The sequence below is a fragment of the Nothobranchius furzeri genome, chromosome 6, assembly GCF_043380555.1.
Source record: "Nothobranchius furzeri strain GRZ-AD chromosome 6, NfurGRZ-RIMD1, whole genome shotgun sequence".
Lineage (NCBI taxonomy): Eukaryota > Metazoa > Chordata > Actinopteri > Cyprinodontiformes > Nothobranchiidae > Nothobranchius > Nothobranchius furzeri.
In genome coordinates, this window is record NC_091746.1 from 57,433,972 (window position 1) to 57,455,347 (window position 21,376).

Below are 21,376 nucleotides of genomic sequence, written 5' to 3' on the forward strand. Positions count from 1 at the left end.
CATTAGATTGCACAGGAGCTGGGTGGCATGTTGTGTTAAGTGTGGTCTGATCTTTCGTATGTTATACAGCGCAAAGCGGCATGAACGAGCAACAGAGGTAACATGATCTTTAAAGGTCAGGTGTTCATCAATCACAACACCCAGATTTCGAACTGCCTTTGAAGGAGCCAGAGTTAGGAAGTCATTTTGGATTGAGCTATTATGTGTCTCCTTGTTTTCCTCGTGTACCTACTTGTGTTCCCCAGTCCACTCCAGATTTTCTCCTTAGGTGTTCCCCTTAGGTTTCTGTGTCCCCGTGGTCCCCCGCCCCCTCCGGGTTCTCTAGGTTTCCCTCACATTTCCCTTAGTCACCCCACTTATCATTAGGTTTCCGTCATGTTTGGATCATTTAGTCAGTATCTCCCTTTGGTTCATTTTTGCTTCCTACCCCAGTTAGGTCTGGTTTCCTCCCCTGCTCCGTTCTGCTCCTCCTCTCTGTTATTAGTCTCACCTGTGTCCGGTTCCCTTAATCACCCAGCCCCTGTGTATATAACCCTGTCTGTGTCTCAGTGTGTTGTCAGTCCATTGTTGTTGTGTCAGCGTTCTCTCGTTCCCCCCTCTAGGTCTCTAGGTATTTGGCTTCCACTTGGTCTCTAGGTTTGTGCTCATTAAGTGAGCTTTCGTCTCCAGGATTTTTGGACATTGGTTTTTTAGCTTCCTGCCCTCATTGGATTTATTTGGACATTTATTCCTAAATAAAGGATTTTATGTTTTTTCTACCTGCCTTTGTCATTCTGGGGTTTTCTGCATCTTGGGTCCTAACCTCCTCCTGGCTCACAACATGACGCAAGGACAGAATAAACAATGAAACGCCAGGATTTTCCAATCCTGGTGTTTCATTGTTTATTCTCTATCAGAAGCTGATGTAGGAGAAAGGTGTAGGAGACTATTTCATGTTCAGCCTGCATGAAAACTCAAAGTGACCAATTATAATCAGAGATAAATCATAATATTTTTTTCTGTGAAGCTGACTTTTGCCCCACCATTAAATCATAAAATAAATGATTAACCAGGTTTATTGAACAGGTCTACAGGTTTGATTACTACCAGACCTCTAGGGAACTCCCTTCACTAGAATGTGTCTAACATAAATTAAGCTAAAAGAACTCAAAAATCATCTAAAGCCCTGCACTCGGTTAGGGTGAAGATCAAAGGTTATGAATCAATAATAAGAAAGCGAAAAATGACACCAACTTCCATGGCCAAAACCTTTGATGACTAAAAAGCATCTTGATGACCCCACTGTATTCTCTGGAATGGTGAGACAAAAATGGAACTTTTTGAAAGGTATGTGTCTAATTATAACTCTACATTTGAGAGTAAGAACATCAAACCAACAGTCAAACATGGTGGTGGTGGTGGTGTGATGGTCTGGGACTGCTTTGCTGTTTCAGGACCAGGATGACTTGTAATAAATGAAACCATGAGTACTGCTCTCTACCTAAAAATCCTGAAAGAGAATGTATGACCTTAAAATTACCTTTCATGCCGATAGACCCTTTAATGTGCTTGTATTTGACACAATTCTGTAAGAGAGAATGGGCCAGAATTCCACCACAGACCCATTATTAGTAATTACAGGTGCTCGGTAGTAGCTGTTGTTACCTGAGAATGTTACAACCAGTTATAGTGAACCATTGTGTTTTCACAAGAAGCCAGGTTGGTTTAGATTATTTTCCCTTAATAAACAAAATCATCATTTATCTTCTGAATCACATCATGAAGTTAAATGTTTACTGTTGTTTTAGGGTAAAGGGTAAATTAGATGTTGAATGGAAAACATGGTGACTAGGAGAGGCACATATACATATGATATGACACAGCACATTTCATACACAGAAGCAATTCAATGTGCTTTCCAGGTGCAAGAACATAAAACAGTAAAATCAACATAACAACATGAAACAGAAGGTTATAAAACCCCAGTTACAGTGCAGAAAGTGCAGCATAAGGCACATTCATTCAAAGACTGATGAATTTGTGACAGTTTTCCATTTTGATTTCAAAGTTACAAGAGTTGGGGCACATTTGAGGTCAGGAGGAAGCTGATTCCAACTGTGTGCAGCATAAAGCAGTAGGAAAAGCCAAGACTTGAGGTTGGACTTTGCTGACAGCACGTTTTATCAAAGTACAAACTTCTTTTTGTTTTTTCACATTCCAGAGGCATAGTTTAACTTGACCTTCAATTGTTTGATGAATGAAACAAGAGCCGTTCCTCCACCAGGAAACAGGTCTGTGTGAAAGTATTAGAAAGAGTCATCTGGCCTCACCCCCGCCTCCCTTCCTGGAGGGAGGCAGAATTTCAGCTGAAGACTAAAGGGTAACCTGAAGGTCATGAGCTGAAGAAAGGTAGACATAAAAAATTCTGATTGTTGTGAAAACCCCGATTTAGGATTAGATTCTCTGTGGTGGGCCCAGATATCCAAGGAAAGAGAGTCGGATACTGTCAGAGATGAACAGGCAGTTTAATCCTGCAGCACTGGGGGAATACTGATTAGAAGTGTCTGGAGGCACGTGTGTGTGTGTGTGTGTGTGTGTGTGTGTGTGTGTGTGTGTGTGTGTGTGTGTGTGTGTGTGTGTGTGTGTGTGTGTGTGTGTGTGTTGTAAAAGTCTGAACCCTGACCTCCTACAACATTTGCGAGGGGTGTCATTCAGCATTTCTGAGCCGTATCTCTGATGGAGATGGTGCTCAGAAAGCTTAAGAAGATGATACAGATCTGTGTGCAGCAGCAGCTCTGAACACAGGTCTGGTGTTGGGTGGAGTTTTACTGGGGATGATGGCTTTTAACATGTTGTTGTATACAAACCAAGAAGACCACCAGCTTCAATTTTGATATTGTTTTTCCAATTGTAATCCTTTTTTTCCCCAGAGATGTGAAATGGCTCTTTTATTGACAGCTGTTACTGCTTCTTCTGTTAGGTTTAAATAGTGTAAAATAAAGTAATCTAATTGAAGATCAATACTGCCACCTACTGGCTAATAAACCAAATTACAGTTTCTCTTTGAATACTCTATCCTCACCACTTTCTGATGAAACAAATTATTTACAATGCGTGAAAATTAATAATGAAAATTAACAAACCTCTTGGTAATTTTGGTTGGCATACACTCATTTATAATTATTCACAATTATTTCTCAGTTGCTGATCAGTTTTTTTCTTGTGAGAAAGCACTCATCAGCAGGTGTCACACTTACACACAATGCACATTCCAGAGATTTCAGGATAAATTTACATGTATATGTCGTTTTTTTTTCATTCCAGTGGAAACTTGCGTGCATTTATTTAACTTTTCTGCATTTCATTTCTGATACTTTATGATTTTCCCTTTTGTAGCATTGGAATTCCTATTTACTTTGCTTTTTTCTGAGAGATACTGTTTACTGAATGCATGATCAAACCTGCTGCTGCTGCAGGAAGCTACGGAAGATTGGGAACTATAAATGTGCAGCGGTACACAGGATCAACTTTTGGTTGCACAACTGAAATGCCATGCTACAACTTCAGACACATTTAGTAAATTTTTTGCCCGTTTCTTCTACTTTGTTAGATTTTTTTTGTGTGAGTGTCTCAAAATGCACATCAAGTATTATTCATACCAGATAATCAGGCAAAATTTTGCTTTATGTGTTTTTATCATCCTAATCCGCGAATTGGTTAGCACATCTTTATCATTCACCCATTCACATGCTGGTGGGGATGAGTTACAATGTAGCCACATCTGCCCTGGGGCACACTAACAGAGGCAAGGCCTGCCTAACACTGGTGCTATTGGTCCCTCCAACCACCAACAGCAGGCAAGGTGGGTTAATGGCAGCATTCTCTGGTTGGAGAAGGGATTGAATCTGTAACCTTACGATTACTGGACAACCTGCTCTACCTCCTGCACCACTGCTGTCCCAGTATGAATCATAAACACTTACAAACGTAGCATAGATCTAAATGTATATGTAAAAAAACTTTGAATTATTTTGCAACATTTATTTTTTCATCAGTTGAATTTGCCTCTGGCTGTCTTGAATGAAAGTGTTCACTTTTTGAAAATAGTGAGCATCAGTAATATATCTTTTTTTGATTGACTGACTAATTAATTACTTAGACTTTATTGGGATTTACATGCATGATTTGATAAAAGAAGATTAATATATGGTTTACGTGGTTTATTAAAGTGGGGGAAATCTTCCTGGGGGGCACCCCTTGGGAGCACCACTGTCTATGATGCCCCTGCGCTCATAGCAATATAAAACTGATAGTAATTATATTTATGAGGGTTCTGGGTTTGTTTACTTACACCACATTTCCCTTAGTCACCCCATCTCTTCTCATTTGACGACGCCACCAAACGAATATTATGTCGATGCACCAACCGGGCCCCGCTGCTCTCATCCTGGCTCCTCCCGCCACATCACCACCATGGCGGAAGCAGAGCAGGAATTCCGCCAATGCAGCGCGGAGGACTACGTGTGATTCACGGCTGTTAATGACCGTTGCCCAGCGACGGACCGAGTGGTGGTGCCCCTGTCCTGTGGAGTAAAACTAGCCAGTTGTGTGCCGCTCTGCAGCGGCGTAGCTCCAAAACACAGCTGTTCCATTTGCCTCCCCTCCTCCTCGGCTTGTGTCAGACCCAAGCGGCGGATGAAGCCTGCTCTCCTGATGCTCCACCGTGGTTCGACCGGTGCCTCTAGTTTCTCCACTTGAGATCCTCTCTGGAAGTAGCATAGCCCAACTGCTGTTTGTTTGTCCCAGAAACCAGAGACAACATGGATTTGCTCGAAATGTTGCATTTGGACGAACTGTCCCACGGACTGGCTAACCTGTCCATGTTTCCTTACTTTGAAATGGCGCACTATATCGTGTCAGTGATGGCTCTGAGGGAGCAGCCAGGTAAGGAGAAAGTTCCAGATTTTTCTTCTGTTTTTTTGTTTTTGTGACAACAAAAGTTTGTTCAGGTGAAGTTTAGAAGAGTTGAAGTTGGAAAAGTCCACCAAACCCTAAATAAGTCACCTGACAAGTATAAAACTCACTCATACTGAAACACTAAAATACATTAATCAAGGTTTTGATACAACACAGAGCTCCTGAAAACCCCTAACTAATGATGACTTTCATATTTTATATACTTTATATTGGATGTAGGTTGTGTTACAGAATAAGGCCGCTGCCTTAATTCTAGTTTCAGGAAGTGTTTTCCTTCAGACAGGGGCGCTTCTAGAAAGTTTTTATAAGGGGGGCAAGATGGTGGCTCATCAAATTTGGTACTTGCTATGGCCACTGCTTGAGGCAAGGACGTTTGAATTACTTGTGAGCATACAGCACAACTACAGAAGCGCAATACTCAAGGACGCTAGTCAGTGTTTCCCCTAGAAAAATTTCCAGCCCTGGCGCACGCGCAGGGGGGTGGGGGTGGGGGGGCTGAGGGAGTGTGAGCGTGGAACGTTTTGATGCTGAGTGTTGTCCACAGGGGGTTGCGAGCGGACTGTTTCACTGCCGTGCGTTGTCGGTGAGAGCGGAATGGAGGGGGTTGTTGCGTGTGGAGCGCTTCCCTTCCGTGTGTGTGTGGGGGGGGGGGGGGGGGGGGATCTCGTAGGCGTGGCACTGGAATATCAGCCGTGGTGCGGCGCCATGCCTGAGCCTATGTCGGAGGAACACAGCTAGTACGTTCTTGTGTACCAGACAAGTATGTTCTTGGCAAGGACACCAGAAAGTCCATTCTACTGAGTACGGGAGGACGAGGACAGCATTTGGAACAGAACCGTACTCTGTTGTGTCAAGGCAACAAGCACTGCTTGTTTCTAGCTTCGGTTAAACAACTTGACACAAAAATAAAGTCTAGTTTGTTTCTTAAATAACAAAATAACAGCAAAAACATATTATTTGTATTATATTTGGTTCATTTTTGATCAAAACTGATAAAATATCAGCATTTCCTGCTGTTAAATTAATAAAAAATATATTTTTCTTCAAAACAGAGCTACTCTGCTTTTATTTTGATATTTAGTTAGTTAATTATTTTTACTCAATTATTTACATTAACAGACAACTTAATATTTCTCTTAGTGTTTCCTGATATAAAACTGTACAGTTAGTAGCTTTCTTCTGTTGTCCCAAGTCCGCAGAAGGATGCATTGATCCCTGCACCTTCGGGTCGGGGAACGGGTCCTGACTGTTGTTCGTGCTTATGGGCCAAATATCAGTTCAGAGTACCCACCCTTTTTGGAGTCCCTGGGGCGAGTGCTAGATAGTGCTCCATCAGGGGACTTCATTGTCCTGCTGGGGGACTTCAATGCTCACGTGGGCAATGACAGCTTGACCTGGAGGGGTGTGATTGGGAGGAACGGCCCGCCTGATCTGAACTCAAGTGGGGTTTCGTTATTGGACTTCTGTGCAAGTCGCAGTTTGGCCATAATGAACACCATGTTCGATCATAAGGATGCCAATTGGTGCACTTGGTACCAGGGCAGCCTAGGTCGCAGGTCGATGATAGACTTTGTAGTCGTATCATCTGACTTGCGGTCGTATGTTTTGGACACCCGAGTGAAGAGAGGAGCGGAGCTGTCAACTGATCACCACCTGGTGGTGAGTTGAATCAGATGGCAGGGGGAGATGCTGCGTAGACCTGGCAGACCCAAATGCATAGTGAGGGTCTGCTGGGAACGCCTGGCAGAAGAACCTGTTAAGACGGTCTTCAACTCCCACCTCCGGCAGAGTTTTGACCGCGTCCCAAGAGCAGTCGGGGACATTGACTCCAAGTGGGCCTTGTTCCACTCTGTGATTGTTGAGGCGGCTGTTGCTAGCTGTGGTCGCAAGGTGGCCGGTGCCAGTCGTGGTGGCAACCCCCGTAACCGCTGGTGGACACCAGAGGTTCGTTGAGCCGTCAGGCTGAAGAAGGAGGCCTACAGGGCGTGGCTGGTCTGTGGGTCTCCGGAGGCAGCAGGCGGGTACCGGATAGCCAGTTGCCGAGGCAAAATCTCGGGCGTGGGAGGAGTTTGGTGAGGCCATGGAGAAAGACTATCGATCGGCTCCAAAGAGGTTCTGGCAAACTGTCCGGCGCCTCAGGAGAGGAAGGCAGCAACTCGGTCACACTGTTTACAGCGGGGATGGGGAGCTGCTGACGTCAACTGGGGCTATAGTCGGACAGTGGACCCCCCCCCCCACACACACACACACACACACACACCATGACTCATGATCAAGACACCAAGACCATTTGAGGCATAGACCATGAGAACCATGATCCCAATTGCACCATAAGTATGTTAAAGACCATGGCTTGAAGCCCTCATCAGAACCACGTCATCAACTAAATTAATTTGCAGATCCATTGATTTCCCCCAGACAATGAATTAATGAACAAAAGTACATTTTAAATGATATAGTCAACATGAAAAAACATTCGTTTACACTCCATTAGCATTTTCTAATTGTACTTCATACATTGTTCTTATACTACCACCCTGTTAAGATCTGAGATCTAATGACTTTAATGATTAAAATTCCTACTTTTTCCCTGAAGGAAATTATCTTTACAATCCAAATGCCAAGATCTTTTATTGTACCGGTCAGATGCCATTGTTTTAGCAGGCTTGTGTTGTGTGTAATCGACATTTAGCAATGATATAATTGGCTCTAATTCTGGTATAAATGTTTCCACTAAAACTAAAGAAACACAAATGCATGAAATACTCTTCAGACATAAACCTTTATCTGTCTCAGAATGTGACAGAAGCTCAAACACAGAGCCATGTGTTACACTGATAGTAGCCATGGAGACGGTTGGACTTTTATCCACTCAGAACTGTTGACTTTCAGCACAGTAACACAAACATTGAGGCATACAAGCACAGCCCATTGTAGTCCTGCTGTAAGTCTATTTTAGAAGTTGCCTCGCGAAGCATCCGAGCTGCTGACATTTTAACCCATTGTCTTCCACCCTTTGCATCGAACCGAGTCAGACTTGAGTAAATTCACAAAGTTTAAAATTAACACAAAAAGTAAACATGCAGGAAGTGTGTGTGTGTGTGTGTGTGTGTGTGTGTGTGTGTGTGTGTGTGTGTGTGTGTGTGTGTGTGTGTGTGTGTGTGTGTGTTTTACTGCCTTTAAGATAGGACTGAAGGAAGCCAACTAGCTTCACATCAAGGAACTCAAAAGAAATGTATGAATGTCAATGAAGATGGAGTCAAAACAAGGACTTTCTCTCCCCTAAATGACATGAACCATTCAGCCCTCCCTGACTTTGACCTTTCACCAACATGTCAAGAAAAAAATCCTTATTTAAGTTTAAACAGGAAATTATTTGATTCAGACACACTCGGGATTTGTGCACAGCATGGTAATAGTTTCCTTGTTCTCTTTAAGTGTTTATCTCGTTAGTTGTCTATTTTTAACACATATTGCGCTTCCTGCCAGACAGATTGTTTAAGAAGCACCAGGGCAGACACATAGAAGAGTGCAGCTATATATGAGTTTATTTTCTCTTGTATACCAATTGTGGTAACACTTTAGTTTAGGGAACACAAATTAACCATTAATTAGCTGCCAATTAATATGCATATTAGTGGACTACTAAGTCTGAACTAGTCATTATTAAGCATTTATTAACAACTTATTACTAATGGCTTATTTCTAACATTAACAGGCCATAAATTAGGAGTTTTATCTTAATAAGCCATTCATAATGGTTTGTTAACTGAAAGTAAATGGTTAGTTGCTGTAGGGCTGCTCAATTAATCGAAATTTAATCACGATTACGATCTGAGTTTTGAAAGATTATAAAAAACAAAACAAGCCGATTATTTGCCCCTCCCACTTGCGCTGCCCTGAGTTGCAAATGAAGCGCTCCTCCTAGGGTGTTTGTCAACTTGGCGACTTTGACGCTATTTCTAACAGCTTCTCAGACCCCCTTCTTGACTTTTTAAATGTTAAAAGTGCCTAACGAACACCTCAGAAACATCTCTGGTAACCCTTAGCTACTTTCTGGATAACTGTCGTCGACATTTCCTGCAGGTTAGCTAAACACTCCGTCTGCGCTCCGGACCGTTCTTCACAGCATTAGGAAAGGGAATGATGTAGTGACGTGTCGGTCGCTAAAGAAACAGCTCTCGGAGCCGACTCCCTGTTGGATTAACCAGAGTGAGTGACACACACCACACCTGCGGACTCCTGAGCCACTAAAAACGGCTAAATGTGCGCGTGCTAAACACACGTGCAGCTTGCCCCGATTGCTGTGAGACCGGGTTGGGAGGTGTGTGTGCAGCTGTGGTTGGGACAATTATTATATTAACTGATGGACTTGTAAATAGTTTATAAATACGGTAGAAATAAGTTCCTCACGCTGATGAATAATAACTAATCTCTCTGAGGACACGGTGCTAGTGCACTCTCCTACAGCACCTTGACATGACTAAATAAATGTTATGCAACATTTTATGAACATCAATTTATTTGCGTTTATTTGTTATAAATGCCACTGTATAATTCTTGCTGTCAGTATTTGCAAGATATTGGTATTTGGGTCTGTACTGGTTAGACTTAAATGAGTTAAACCAAGGTCTATAGCCCTTGGGTCATAGACTATGAGCTATAAGTATATTGGTATTTTTATACTGGGAATCAGGAGTTATTTTAGTGATCATCTTGTTTCTTATTTATTTTTGTCCTGATTGTGCCCTGAGCAATTTTATGACTGAATAAAAACAAATAAAGCCAACATAAATAGAAAAATCGCCCTAAATAATCGTGATCTCAATTTCAGTCACCATAATCGTGATTATTATTTTTGCCATAATCGAGCAGCCCTAAGTTGCTGATTAACGCACATTCTAAGTATCTCAAATCAATATGTGGCTTTTAAAGAAGTAATTCAAGGGGAACATATTCTTGCCTTTAAGCGGTTAATTGATACAGAACTACTAATAATTAAGTATGAACAAAATCTGACTTTAGAATGGGGAACAGATTATTGCCTACAAGTGGTTAGATGATTGTGGCTCTATTAACATGTGGCGTTTGGTGTTTATTTACATAATACCACAACATAATATTTTTGGTTATTAGTGAAGAAATAACTATTCCCCTTGATTTACTTCTTTAAAAGCCACATATTGATTCGATCTAATTAGTATGTGCGTTAATCAGCAACAAACCATTTCCTTTCAGTTAACGAACTATTATGAATGGCTTATTATGATAAAACTCTTAATTTATGGCCTGTTGATGTTAGAATTACGGCATTGGTAATAAGCACCTAATAATAGCTTAATAATGACTAATTCTGACTTAGTAGTCCACTAATATGCATATAATTGGCAGCTAATTAATGGTTAATTTGTGTTCTCTAAAACTAAAGTGTTACCCAAATGGTTACTAAACATATTTAGAGAAGAAACAATGTTTGCTCTAATCTGCAAATAACAGAATGTTCTGAGATTGTAGCATTTATACCATAATGGTTCTGTGAGGTGAAACTTTCTAAAAAAGAACACCCATGAGATTGATGTAACTTGTTCCCCTCCAGATGAGCAGAAGAGAAATATGAAGAAAGACCAAAGGGCCATTGCTTCATGGCCAGCAGTGGAAATGGCCTCATATTTGACTTGTAAATGTTTGTCCTTCAAATTCAAAACCTGAAGAAAACTTTCCTCTCTGACTGTCGGAGTTGTCAAATTGTGTCTAGTTTTTGGCAATAAATCTAAACTATAGTTCAATTTTATCACTAAAAATACAATTTCCTTTGGCTCCTGGACAGCCAGGTTGGCATGCTGCAGCATCTTGTTTTGCTTCAGAACTAAGAGTGATGATAGCACATCAGCAGTGTTTACTATTCAAACAATATCCTGTGATTGTTCAAAACTTTCCCTGTCTGCTGTTAGACCCAAAATACCTACTTCAGCATTTATCAGGAAGGCTGCAAATTGACAGTCTTATTTCAAATAGTTTCTAATTTCTTTAAGCATTCTTGTGTTTGAAAATGTTGCAGCAACTTAATAAACGAAGGGTGCCTTTTACCAATCAGACCAGATGAAGAACTTTTATCACTCAAGTAGAACGAAGGAGGCATGGTGGCACACTGTTTACTCGTAGTACAGTGGCCACCCCTTCGAATCCCATTGGCGTGGCCTTTCAGCATGGAGTTGGCATGTTTTCCTCGTGTAGGAGAACATGCTAAAAAACAGGCCCAAAGATGTGCGTGTCAGAGTGGTTGGAGAATTGTCCCTAGATGTGAGTGAGTGTGTGACTGTTTTTGTCTCGGTGTGTCCCTGTGATGGACTGGAGACTTGTCCAAGATGTGCCCCGCCTCTCACCCAGTGCCAACTGGAGACGGCCACTAGCTACACGTGACTCTAGTGAGGATGACATAATTTAGATGGATGGATGAAACAACTGAAATCTCACTAAAAACACTAAACTACATAACTATACCACATATAAAATGATTCGTTCATCTGCTCAGACATTTAGGTCTAACTCTGTCAGATTAGTTTTGGTTTTCACAATTTACCTGTTTTAGTGGATGAGAAGTCTAAGACCTGTTCACATGAGAAGATGATTGAGCTGATTTCTGACCTGATACTCCCCTCCAACAATATGTGTGACATACCCAATTACCGTAATGGCTCTGAAGATAATCCTATCAAATATTCCTGCTGTGTTTGGTGTGTTAAGAGTAGGGATGTCCCGATATAACTTTTTTCACTTCTGATATGATACAGATATTGTAGCTTTCAGTATTGACCAATATTGATATCAATCTGATACGATATCAGAACAAATCATACATACTTTTTACATGTTTTGTAGTGTGTAATTAATGAAAGGCTTGATCAAGTGATATTACAAGACAAGAGCCAACAACAGTAAATATGAAATGAACATTTTTTTCTTAACCACTGATTGCAAATAGATGAACTTTAAAGGACTGCTTATATCGAAGATTTTTGATGCTGTCCGATATAATCCGATACACAGTTTTTGGGCCGATATCGAATTACTTCCGACATCGGAATGGGACATCCCAAGTTAAAAGCACTCTGGTCTGCTCAGAAGCATGTTGAGCCCACTTCAACCACAAACCGAGGATATTAAACATGTTGGATTTTCTTTGTCAGGTTTTTGACGACTTTTGACATAGCCAATCAGAAAGTAATGTGATGGAAGCACTCTGCATGCTCCTCTGATGTTTTATTACTCCAAAGTCATGTTTGATCTTGCAAGAGTTGCCGTCTGATTATTATATGTTGGTGTGTGACATTGGTTCGTGTTTACTGTGTTTTGTCGTGTTGCCAGACTCCACTCACTCTAGGACCAAAACTGGTACATGCGTGCTTTTGTTATTGCCATTATGCCATCGATAATTTAAAAGTCCCGCTCTGGCAACCATTCTTAAATTGTTTTATGCCAAGAATGTAGTTTTCTAAAATGTGCAAAGTAGGGCTGAACAATTAATTGCATATACAATTCAATTGCGATGTAACAAAAGGAGATTTTCTAATCACAAAGGCTGCGATTTGACTGGCAGCGAGTGGTTAGCACAGTGCTAATAAACATGGAATAACCCATAGGGATGCTAATGGCAATATTGCCGATTCCATTCTCACAAATTACGAATTAGGAACATGCCAAATCATTACATTTGGAGTCTATTAAAAAGTTAAAACTGCCATCAATCAAATAAGTACAGACAGATATTTTAGTAAAGCTAGAAAACCGTAAGAGACTTTAACGCCACTGAGTTATGGCTAGCAGCTGTGGATGTAAATGAAATACGGAAGCTCTGCATGGACAAGACATCAAAAACTCTAAACATAAGACTTCAAAAATGAAACGCACTTCTTTCCTGCAAAATAATTTTCACAGTTGGTGCTAATACCTAGCCTGGCCTGCCAGACTCATCCTCTGTTTAATTCTGCAGAGAGGCAGGCAGAGAGGCACATGAGGAGCGCGGGACTAGGCAGCTCAAAAATAACCAATCAGAAAAAAGACGGAAATGCTGACTGTACTGCGATGTTGTAGTTTTTTAGCTGTAGTCAAAAATGGCGTTCGGCGACAGCGCAAACATCTTTCTTTATAAGAAAGGCTTTTAGCGCTTCTACTTGTTGTGGTTTTAAAGGCATTCAAGTCATTTAGAACAGAGGAAAGAGCCGCAGCAAACTCTGCTTCAGTCGCCATGTTTATGACAAACTCGGCGTTGTGGTGTGTGACGTACGCTACTCAATGATGATTGGCTCGGTTAGAATTTGACGGGGTGGGGTTATCTGAATAGGAGAGTTCCCAGACCCTTTCTTTGTGCAGAATTAAGAGGAGGAGTCTGGCTGGCCAGGCTAACTAATACCTATTCTCCTTCAAGGGATGTGCTCCTGGCTGCAAAGCATTGTACCTTCAAATAAAAAATGTGTCTTTACTTGTGTTTATATATATATGTAGACAAATAAACCTCTAGACATGATATGTAGATAAATATGTAGATGCATAAACTTGTTTATATTTAGTTCAAGTTACATAGATTTTTTTTTTTTTGCTTCCGGTAGTTGAAAAATATGAGAAAAGCCCCTTGAGAAAATAATCGTGAATTAAATCACAATTGCAATATTGAAGAAAAAAATTGCAATTAGATTAATTCCCAGAATCGTTCAGCCCTATAGGGCAAAGGCTTCCTGGGATAAACAGACTTTTTTGGACCGCTTCAGAAGTTTCTTTAAGCATTTGTCTTAAGCCTTGCTTACACAGGTGTATGCAGTTCCTATACTTTTTAATTGCTTAGTTTTTTTTTTATCTATAAACGGCTGTAAATGCCTACCAAAGGGAAGTTTAAAGGATGCAGAGTCCAAGTTAATCTGTTGAGAAGACACAGAGAGCTTTAAACTCTGTCAGATCCCTTCCTTGGAGGCTGTAATCTATCCATAATCCTCAGATTACCATGCTGAATGTGGCTTGAGTTACTTGGGACAGGTAGAACACACGAGCTTTCTGGTTGAGGTGAAACATATTTATTATTTATTTACTGTTATAGATGAGATTAGTATTGAGTTGTACTAGTAGCACTGGGTTGTTTTGTGAAGACGTGAAATCTTAACACCTTCCATCCAGCTCTTGATGCTTAGCCAGGACCAAGTTGTGGGTAAAACTAGGGTCGACAGCAAAGATCTGTAAACGGCCTTCTGCTTCATCCGGTGGGTTTTCCCAGGCCAGCTGTAATTTATATTCACTCCAGCAAGTCCTGGGTCTGCCTCGAGGTCTCCTCCCAAAGGGACATGTCTGAAACGCCTCCATTGGAATACATCCAAGGGACATCTTTTCCAGGTGACCAAACAACCTCAATGAACCTCTTTTGATGCAGCAGGAAGAGAATCCTCCTGACAAGGCCCAGAAGCTCATTTGAGCTGATTGTATAAACACATAAAATTCTTTCAACTCTTGACCATGATGGAGGGTAAAAACATAGATTGGTAAATTGATAACATTGCTATTTTGACTCAAATCCCTTTTGTCCGATTGGTTCAGCATCCACATCCACTGGAGATGCAGCCCCTATCCGCCTATCAATCTCCTGCTCGGTTCTTGAACACGACCCGCAGATACCTAAACTCCTCCACCTGCAGCACAGGTCGTTTCCTAATGCCACGCCGACGAGGAGGCCATACAATGACCTTTATGTCAAGAAACCAAAACGCCTCACATCTAAGATTTACACAAAGGAAAACACAAACTATAAATCAGTGCAGTTTGTGAGTAAGGCTTAGGAGAAAACACCCCCAATTTTGTTCTGCTGGAAACATCTAAACAGGATGCTGCTGAAGGTTATGACCCTTGAACAGATCTGATGAATACCATTGTTCTACTTCAAACATCCCCACACTGTTGATCCCAACTCAAACATCCCTCACTGAACAAGTTAATATTTATACAGTCAGGACTGGGAGGCAGACAGGAAAAAGGCCAACGTGTGACAGTCAAGCTGTAATATTTAGCATGTACTGGTTTTACAGTGCATCAAGGCTAAACCATAGTTTTTCATAGAGCAGTTGAAGTGAATATACATGTACTCATTACATCCCTTATGGTGTTTTCTACGGATTGCTCAGACATATGCAGACTCGGATGATATTAGAGCCATTCAGAAGTCAATAAGTGAGATATCCACATCAGTCATGCTGAATTGAATATTTCCTATTGTTGCACAGGAGCTCTAGCAGTGTCCAGAGTCAGCCCCTTAGCCTGCTGGTTCAGCTCCATGCTCTACTGCTTCGGAGGGGCAGTGCTGTCCGGGATCATGCTGGCCGAGCCGCCCATAGCGCCGTTGTCCAACGGGATGAGTGTTCTTCTGGCTTCAGTCATGTGGTAAGCAGCTGAGCCTGGGTCTGGGAACAGAGAGGGATCTTGGGAAGTGCTTTGAACGTCTGAGAGCATTATGCTTTAATTCAAGAGAAGCTTAACACGTGGAAGGCAAAAACCAGAACAATAATTAGTTTCCTTCTCCAATTATTAAGCCTTTGGTGCTCTCTGCTGGTTTGATATAAAATTGCATTTTTCCCACATTAAAAAAAGACACAGTGCCCTCTGGTGGTTAAAGCAGGAACCTCTGAGGCATGAGTTTTGCTTTAACACGTCACTTGTGAATGTTGTGTCATGGTCGAGTGAATATTTGCCTCCACAGGTACCTGGTGTTTTATTGCCCCATGGACGTGGTGTACAGCTGTGCTGCCCTGCCACCCCTCAGGCTGGTGCTGTCAGGGATGAAGGAGGTGACCAGGACATGGAAGGTCCTGGGAGGGGTCACACAGGCTCACAGCAAGTATAAAGACAGCCTGCTGGTTATGATCGCCATTGGATGGGCGAGAGGTCAGTAGGGCCATTCTCTTTAAAGTACCTGATATTAAGGTGATGATGATGATGATGTCGGTGTCTTCTTCTGTCTCCAGGTGCTGGAGGAGGCCTCATAAGTAACTTTGAGCAGCTTGTTCGGGGTGTGTGGAAACCAGAAACCAACGAGCTCCTCAAAATGTCCTAGTGAGTAGAGGTCCACCGATATGGGTATTAGTGCCGATACCGATGCTGACATGTAGAGGTCACGGTCAGCCGATGGGCGATATGTGCTGCCTATTTTCATGGCTGATAATTAGACATTTTCCACCTGATTTCCACGCTAAAATGTCTCTAAAATATCAGCCGAATCAGTTTCTGAACACTGAATTGAACCAACTGTTAAATCTTAATTTTCACTGATCAGTGTTAAAATCAGACGTCTAACTAAAGTTAATCAAACAAATACATTAACTGACTGAGAAGAAGAAACAATCTTCTACATAGATAGAATATGAAGATAAAAATCACGAGGCTCTTCACGAGAATGGAAATGAAAAATAAAAACAATCAAAAATATGATAAAAAATACCATAAAGATGGGAAAAGTAAAAATTGTGACACCAAACATTAATATAATACATTTTTTGTTGAAAATAATTTGTAGAGCATGTAGGGACATAAATATGTATTTAAATAAAATTCTGCAGCAGCACCAGGCTGCCCGGGGATGTGCCTGACTTTATCAAGGAGAAATATCAGCTGACGCCAATATATCAGTCCGCCTCTACTAGTAATTATTCTAAGTGACAGCTTTCTGACATCACATCTGGTGTTTTTATATATTTTTTTATTCTCAAAAAATGCTTAAAGTTGATGTTTATTTATTTATTACGTGAAAGGTGGCAGGCAATAGGCCTGTCATTTGAATCTTTTCAGAGTTTCATTACAACAGATTTTTTTTGTGAAATACATTTTTCCTCACACTTTGCACGTCGGCAGCAGCTGTTGTCTTCAGCTTAAATGAAAGCTCTGGTCTGCTCTGATTGGTTGAAAACAGCAGATTGAAACTCGAGTTCTCAGCCTGTTAAATGTCCCGAACTAGTGATTACACAGATGCTCCATCATGCTGTCCACCTGAGGAACAGCGTAGAGGAAACACGAGGCATCACAGCTGGTTTAGAAGTCAAAAGTTAATCATTTTCTTCTTCTATATCTGATATTTTGTTCTTTGTTCATTTGCTCAGCCCCACAAAGATCACCTTGATAGGGGCGGTGCTGTTTTCCCTGCAGCAGACCCATTACCTGCCCCTCCAGAAGCACCACCTGATGCTGATCTACACCATCTTCATCGTCGCCAACAAGGTGAGTCTTAACCCTCTGCTCTTGTTAACGTGCAGATTAACTGTAAGGAACCACTCTTCTCTATTAAAACTAAAGCACACCTCCACGTATCAGATGGTTTTATGCAGCAGCACCTTCCCCATCTTGTCTTCTAAATGACCTTTCTCCATGTTTTTTTTAAGTTTTGGCTGCAGTGACTCACGTTAGTTGGGTATTACCCATAGGGCTGGAGCGTTTGCATCATTTTCATCAGCTTGCATCATCCACTTTTCTCTTCTCTGGGAAACTGGTTGCTCTTGACTGAGACACAGATAAATCTATCACATCTTCTTTCTTTCAACTTTTGCTCTGTTAGCTCGCTCCGACTGATCCGTCAAATTAACAGCAAACCATTTCATCAGATTTCAGAGCCGGGTCGGTGCTGTTTGTTATTTTGTGTTGTTGATGATGTTATTTAGTTAGATACACACTAATCACCAGTCCTTTGTGTCTTCAGATACATAATAATGAAATCAGCTCTGCATAAGTGGGGTGAATGAGCGTGTTCCTCAGCCAGCCACAATGTGACTTGATATTTAAGGAGGAATATTTACTGAAACCTACTTTAGCCACATGGTGGACATAATCTGACCCTTTTCACAAGTCTGCGTGATTTTAAGTCTGAATCCTGCAGAAACTGGTTTATTTATTTTTAAGCCTTTTTCAAGGATGTTTTGTTATTCTTGCATGGGACACAGGAACGAAGCAGCGGACATCAAGTCAAGGTGCATGAACAAAGACAGAATACAAAAGTAGCTTAAATAGGATAAAAACAGCAGCTATGAATGAAAATGTTTAAATACAGTTGAATTGTTTTTAAACGCTTAAAAACATGAAACACCCAACAAATGGCAAACTTAATGAGCCTTTTTTATTTTATTTTATTTTATTTTTTTTACTATTTTGTTATTTTAGTCATCTGATGAATGCGGATATAATAATAAATCTTCTTCCAGCTATTTGTCCCTCAAATTGACTGAAAGCCTTGTATTTTGAAATGAAAATGCTGAAATATGTCGCACATGTTCTAGATAAAAACTATCTGAGGTTTAAACTAACACCGAGCAGTTTCCTGCTTCTCCCCCCTACTGGTTGAAAGTGGAATTACAACTGTCGTAAACAACCCTGCTAAACTTAAGAAAAAAGTTTCCTTTCTCCATTATTGCCTAACGAATAGGTTCATACTAGAGTTTTTACTTGCATCCAACCAATCACAAACACAGGCACAAGCATGCTCTGTCACCAAGCCCTCCCCTCTCAAACCTAAACAGACAGCAATGTGACTTAAACAATATGTTGCAGCAAAAAGAAGTGGAAGAAATTTTCCTGAAAAGTTACAATACCTCACCAGTGTGGTAATATTTTCATTCTTACTAGAATGACAAAAACCAACAAGGGTGGTTTGCTAAATTTGCAGAGCATCGATAAAAACCAAGTTTGGTTATGCAACCAACTTTTTTATCATAAAGTAATGGCATGAAATGGCCAGGGCTCCACTGAAAATATATTTTCTACAGTTTTCAATAATTATTGATATTGATCGATACGATTTTTTTTATCGATAAGCATTTTTTTATATATCGTCCAGCCCTAACCCTGCTGCTGCCTGTTGTAGCTTGCGCTAACAGCAAGCTAACACTAACATGAGCCAACTGCTACTAAAATAAACCACAAAGTAAAGAGATCCACAATGTTGGACAAAAATTATTATTACTTACAAATCCCATAGCAACAAAGCCCGGTCACAATCAGTCCGTCATTTTGTAGCCTCCTTTATATTCCTCAAACTAGGGTAGGCCTGCGCCGATGTTCACGCTGGCTTTAGCGTTTGTTATGACGTGTGTGTTAATTTAATGAATTAATTCATTTACAGCTTGATACACACATTCTACCCTGAAGCTCATATTTATTTATTCTTCATGTGTTTTAGACACGCATGATGCTGACGGGCTCCTCCTCCTCCCCCTTCGCCTTCATCGAGTCTGCGCTCTACCGGACCCTCTTCAGCAGCCATTCCCCATACGCCGCTCTCTCAGGTGACCTGACGAAAGCGTGTCGTGATAACGGCATGGCGAACAGCAGCACGCCCCACGCTTCAACCAAAGAGCCCAGCGAGGATAGATCACCGGGGCCCGTTCCTCCTACAGAACCGGGCCGCTCCACAACAGCCAAAGACGAGGTGGAGAGTGGAGAGATGGAAAAGAAGATCAACTAGTGAGCCTCGGTTTGCCCTGAAGCACCTTTTTTTACCTCAAAGCTGGTTATTGAATTCTTCATGCATCAGATTTTCCATGTTGAGGGATGCTCACCTAAACTTTTTTTCTCTTTATTTTCTCATCTTTTGGAAAAAAAAAAAAAAAAAAAAACGCTGGTTTTTTGACTAAAACAGTTTTTTTCTTGGAGTTTCAAACTGAGTTCTGTTAGGTAACGGAACCAGAAGTAAATCCAACTTCTGCACCTCATTCTGGGATTATCACCCACCCTTAAAGAATGTGAAGAACACGTTATTGCTTGTCTAAATGCACACTGGCAATTCAAAGTGTAGCTTCCTTTTTTAAAAGATATTTATTTTTAAAACAAACTAATTCTAGTTATATTCCAGGGATTGAGGACCAGCGGTTTGCACCTGCTGATCCTTTTTTTCTTTCTTTTGTATATTTTGCTCCACATAAAGGCTACCTTTTCAAAGTTTTTAAAGAAATACATATATATTCTGACTTTCAGATGTTTTATTATATTTGTACTGAAGACCTGCACTCTTGAATGTAAAATCCATAGAAATGAATGCAGTTCTATTGTTTGGGATGACAGCAAAGAGCATGAGAATAAATGTCTACATATGCCTTAAAATGTGTTGTTTTATTAGGGTTTCAGATCCTCTCTCCTTTCAAAGTCCAAAACATTTTAGTTACAGTTTATTATCTAAATCTGCCTGAAAGAAACATCATTAATGAGACTTCAAACATCACGCCGCTCTCATCCCAGCATGTTGAAGAGTAGCTGACTAGCTGTTGGGTGAGGTGGTATGGATCCCCGCAGCGTCCATGAGTGAAGCTCTCTCTAGAGGCTGAACTGTTGCATCAGTGTAACATCAGCACCTGATTGATACCTCAGCCCCTCTAAAAATCTGCTGGAGAGAAATCCCCCAAATCCTCCCCAATTCTCGTCTGTGTAACCTCAAAAGGTGCAGCGCCTCTTGTTGAATGCAAATTTGCAAAAGCCAAGGACGGGTGTTGGAAAAAGGAGATCAGAAATGATGCCGATTGAGACAATGTACCTGCTTTTAAAATATCTCCCGCTTATAAATGAGAGCACGAAACCAGTGCTGAAAAATCAGGGTGCCACATCTGCTGTCCACAAGATTCAGAATATCCTCTTTTCACACGCACCTGTCACTTTACAGGATAAGCTGCTACACACTTCTATACGTCTTCGGAGAAACTGAGAATCCTGAAAAATAATGTTGGATTTTGGTCTAACTCAAGTAATTATTTAAAATTACACCTATGAGAGGAAATATGTGAATCACGCCTGAAAAATGCAACTTTGAAAACATCAATAGATTTATTTCTGTAAAATATGTTGGGCTGTTTAACTACTTTTGGGTGTTTTTGGTTGATTTTTTACATGTTTGTGATGCTAAAATGTGTCTCTGCTCCTGTCTACAACATATTTTTGGTTATAGATTTTATTTTGTTTTTCTCTGAAGCATTCTTTCTCACTGGCAGTCTCGGAGTGGCATCAAAAGCCACAACAGAGTTGAGGTGAGAATCGCCTCCTCTAAGTCCGAGTCAGAAACTCGAGTCTGAAAAGGGCAGAATCCCTTCTCCAGCTCTGGGGTGAGGTCCTGCCCCAAGTGCAGGAATTTAAGTATCTCTGGGTCTTGTTCACCCGTGAGGGAAAGATGGAGCGTGAGATCGATAGGTGGATTGGTGCCGTGTCTGCAGTGATGCAGACCAGTCTGTCGTGATGAAAAGAGTTGAGCTGGAAGGTGGAGCTCTCGATTTACTGGTCGATCTACGATCCTACCCTCACGTATGGTCACGTAGCCTGGCAACACTCCATTGATGGTTCTTGGTCACAGGGTGGGTTTACCATTGTCATTTTTCTAAATTAAGGACCTAAATAGATCGATCTGCTCCTGGTTCTAATGAAGCCC

The 21,376-nt window shown here is 41.1% G+C and overlaps 1 protein-coding gene across 2 annotated transcripts; it reads left to right on the forward strand.

The window, feature by feature from the left end:
• The first annotated feature begins 1,168 nt into the window (after positions 1-1,168).
• Positions 1,169-20,067, forward strand: tmem38b (transmembrane protein 38B). 2 transcript variants are annotated; one of them, XM_015942830.3, is made up of 6 exons: positions 1,169-1,326; positions 15,216-15,372; positions 15,689-15,873; positions 15,954-16,041; positions 17,082-17,199; positions 19,148-20,067. In XM_015942830.3, the coding sequence occupies exons 1-6, from the start codon at positions 1,254-1,256 to the stop codon at positions 19,430-19,432; spliced, it is 906 nt and encodes a 301-aa protein (XP_015798316.1). In that variant the 5' UTR covers positions 1,169-1,253; the 3' UTR covers positions 19,433-20,067. The 2 variants fall into 2 exon arrangements, with proteins under 2 accessions (XP_015798316.1, XP_015798315.1); XM_015942829.3 differs by lacking the exon at positions 1,169-1,326 and adding an exon at positions 4,481-4,923.
• The last annotated feature ends 1,309 nt before the right edge of the window (positions 20,068-21,376 follow it).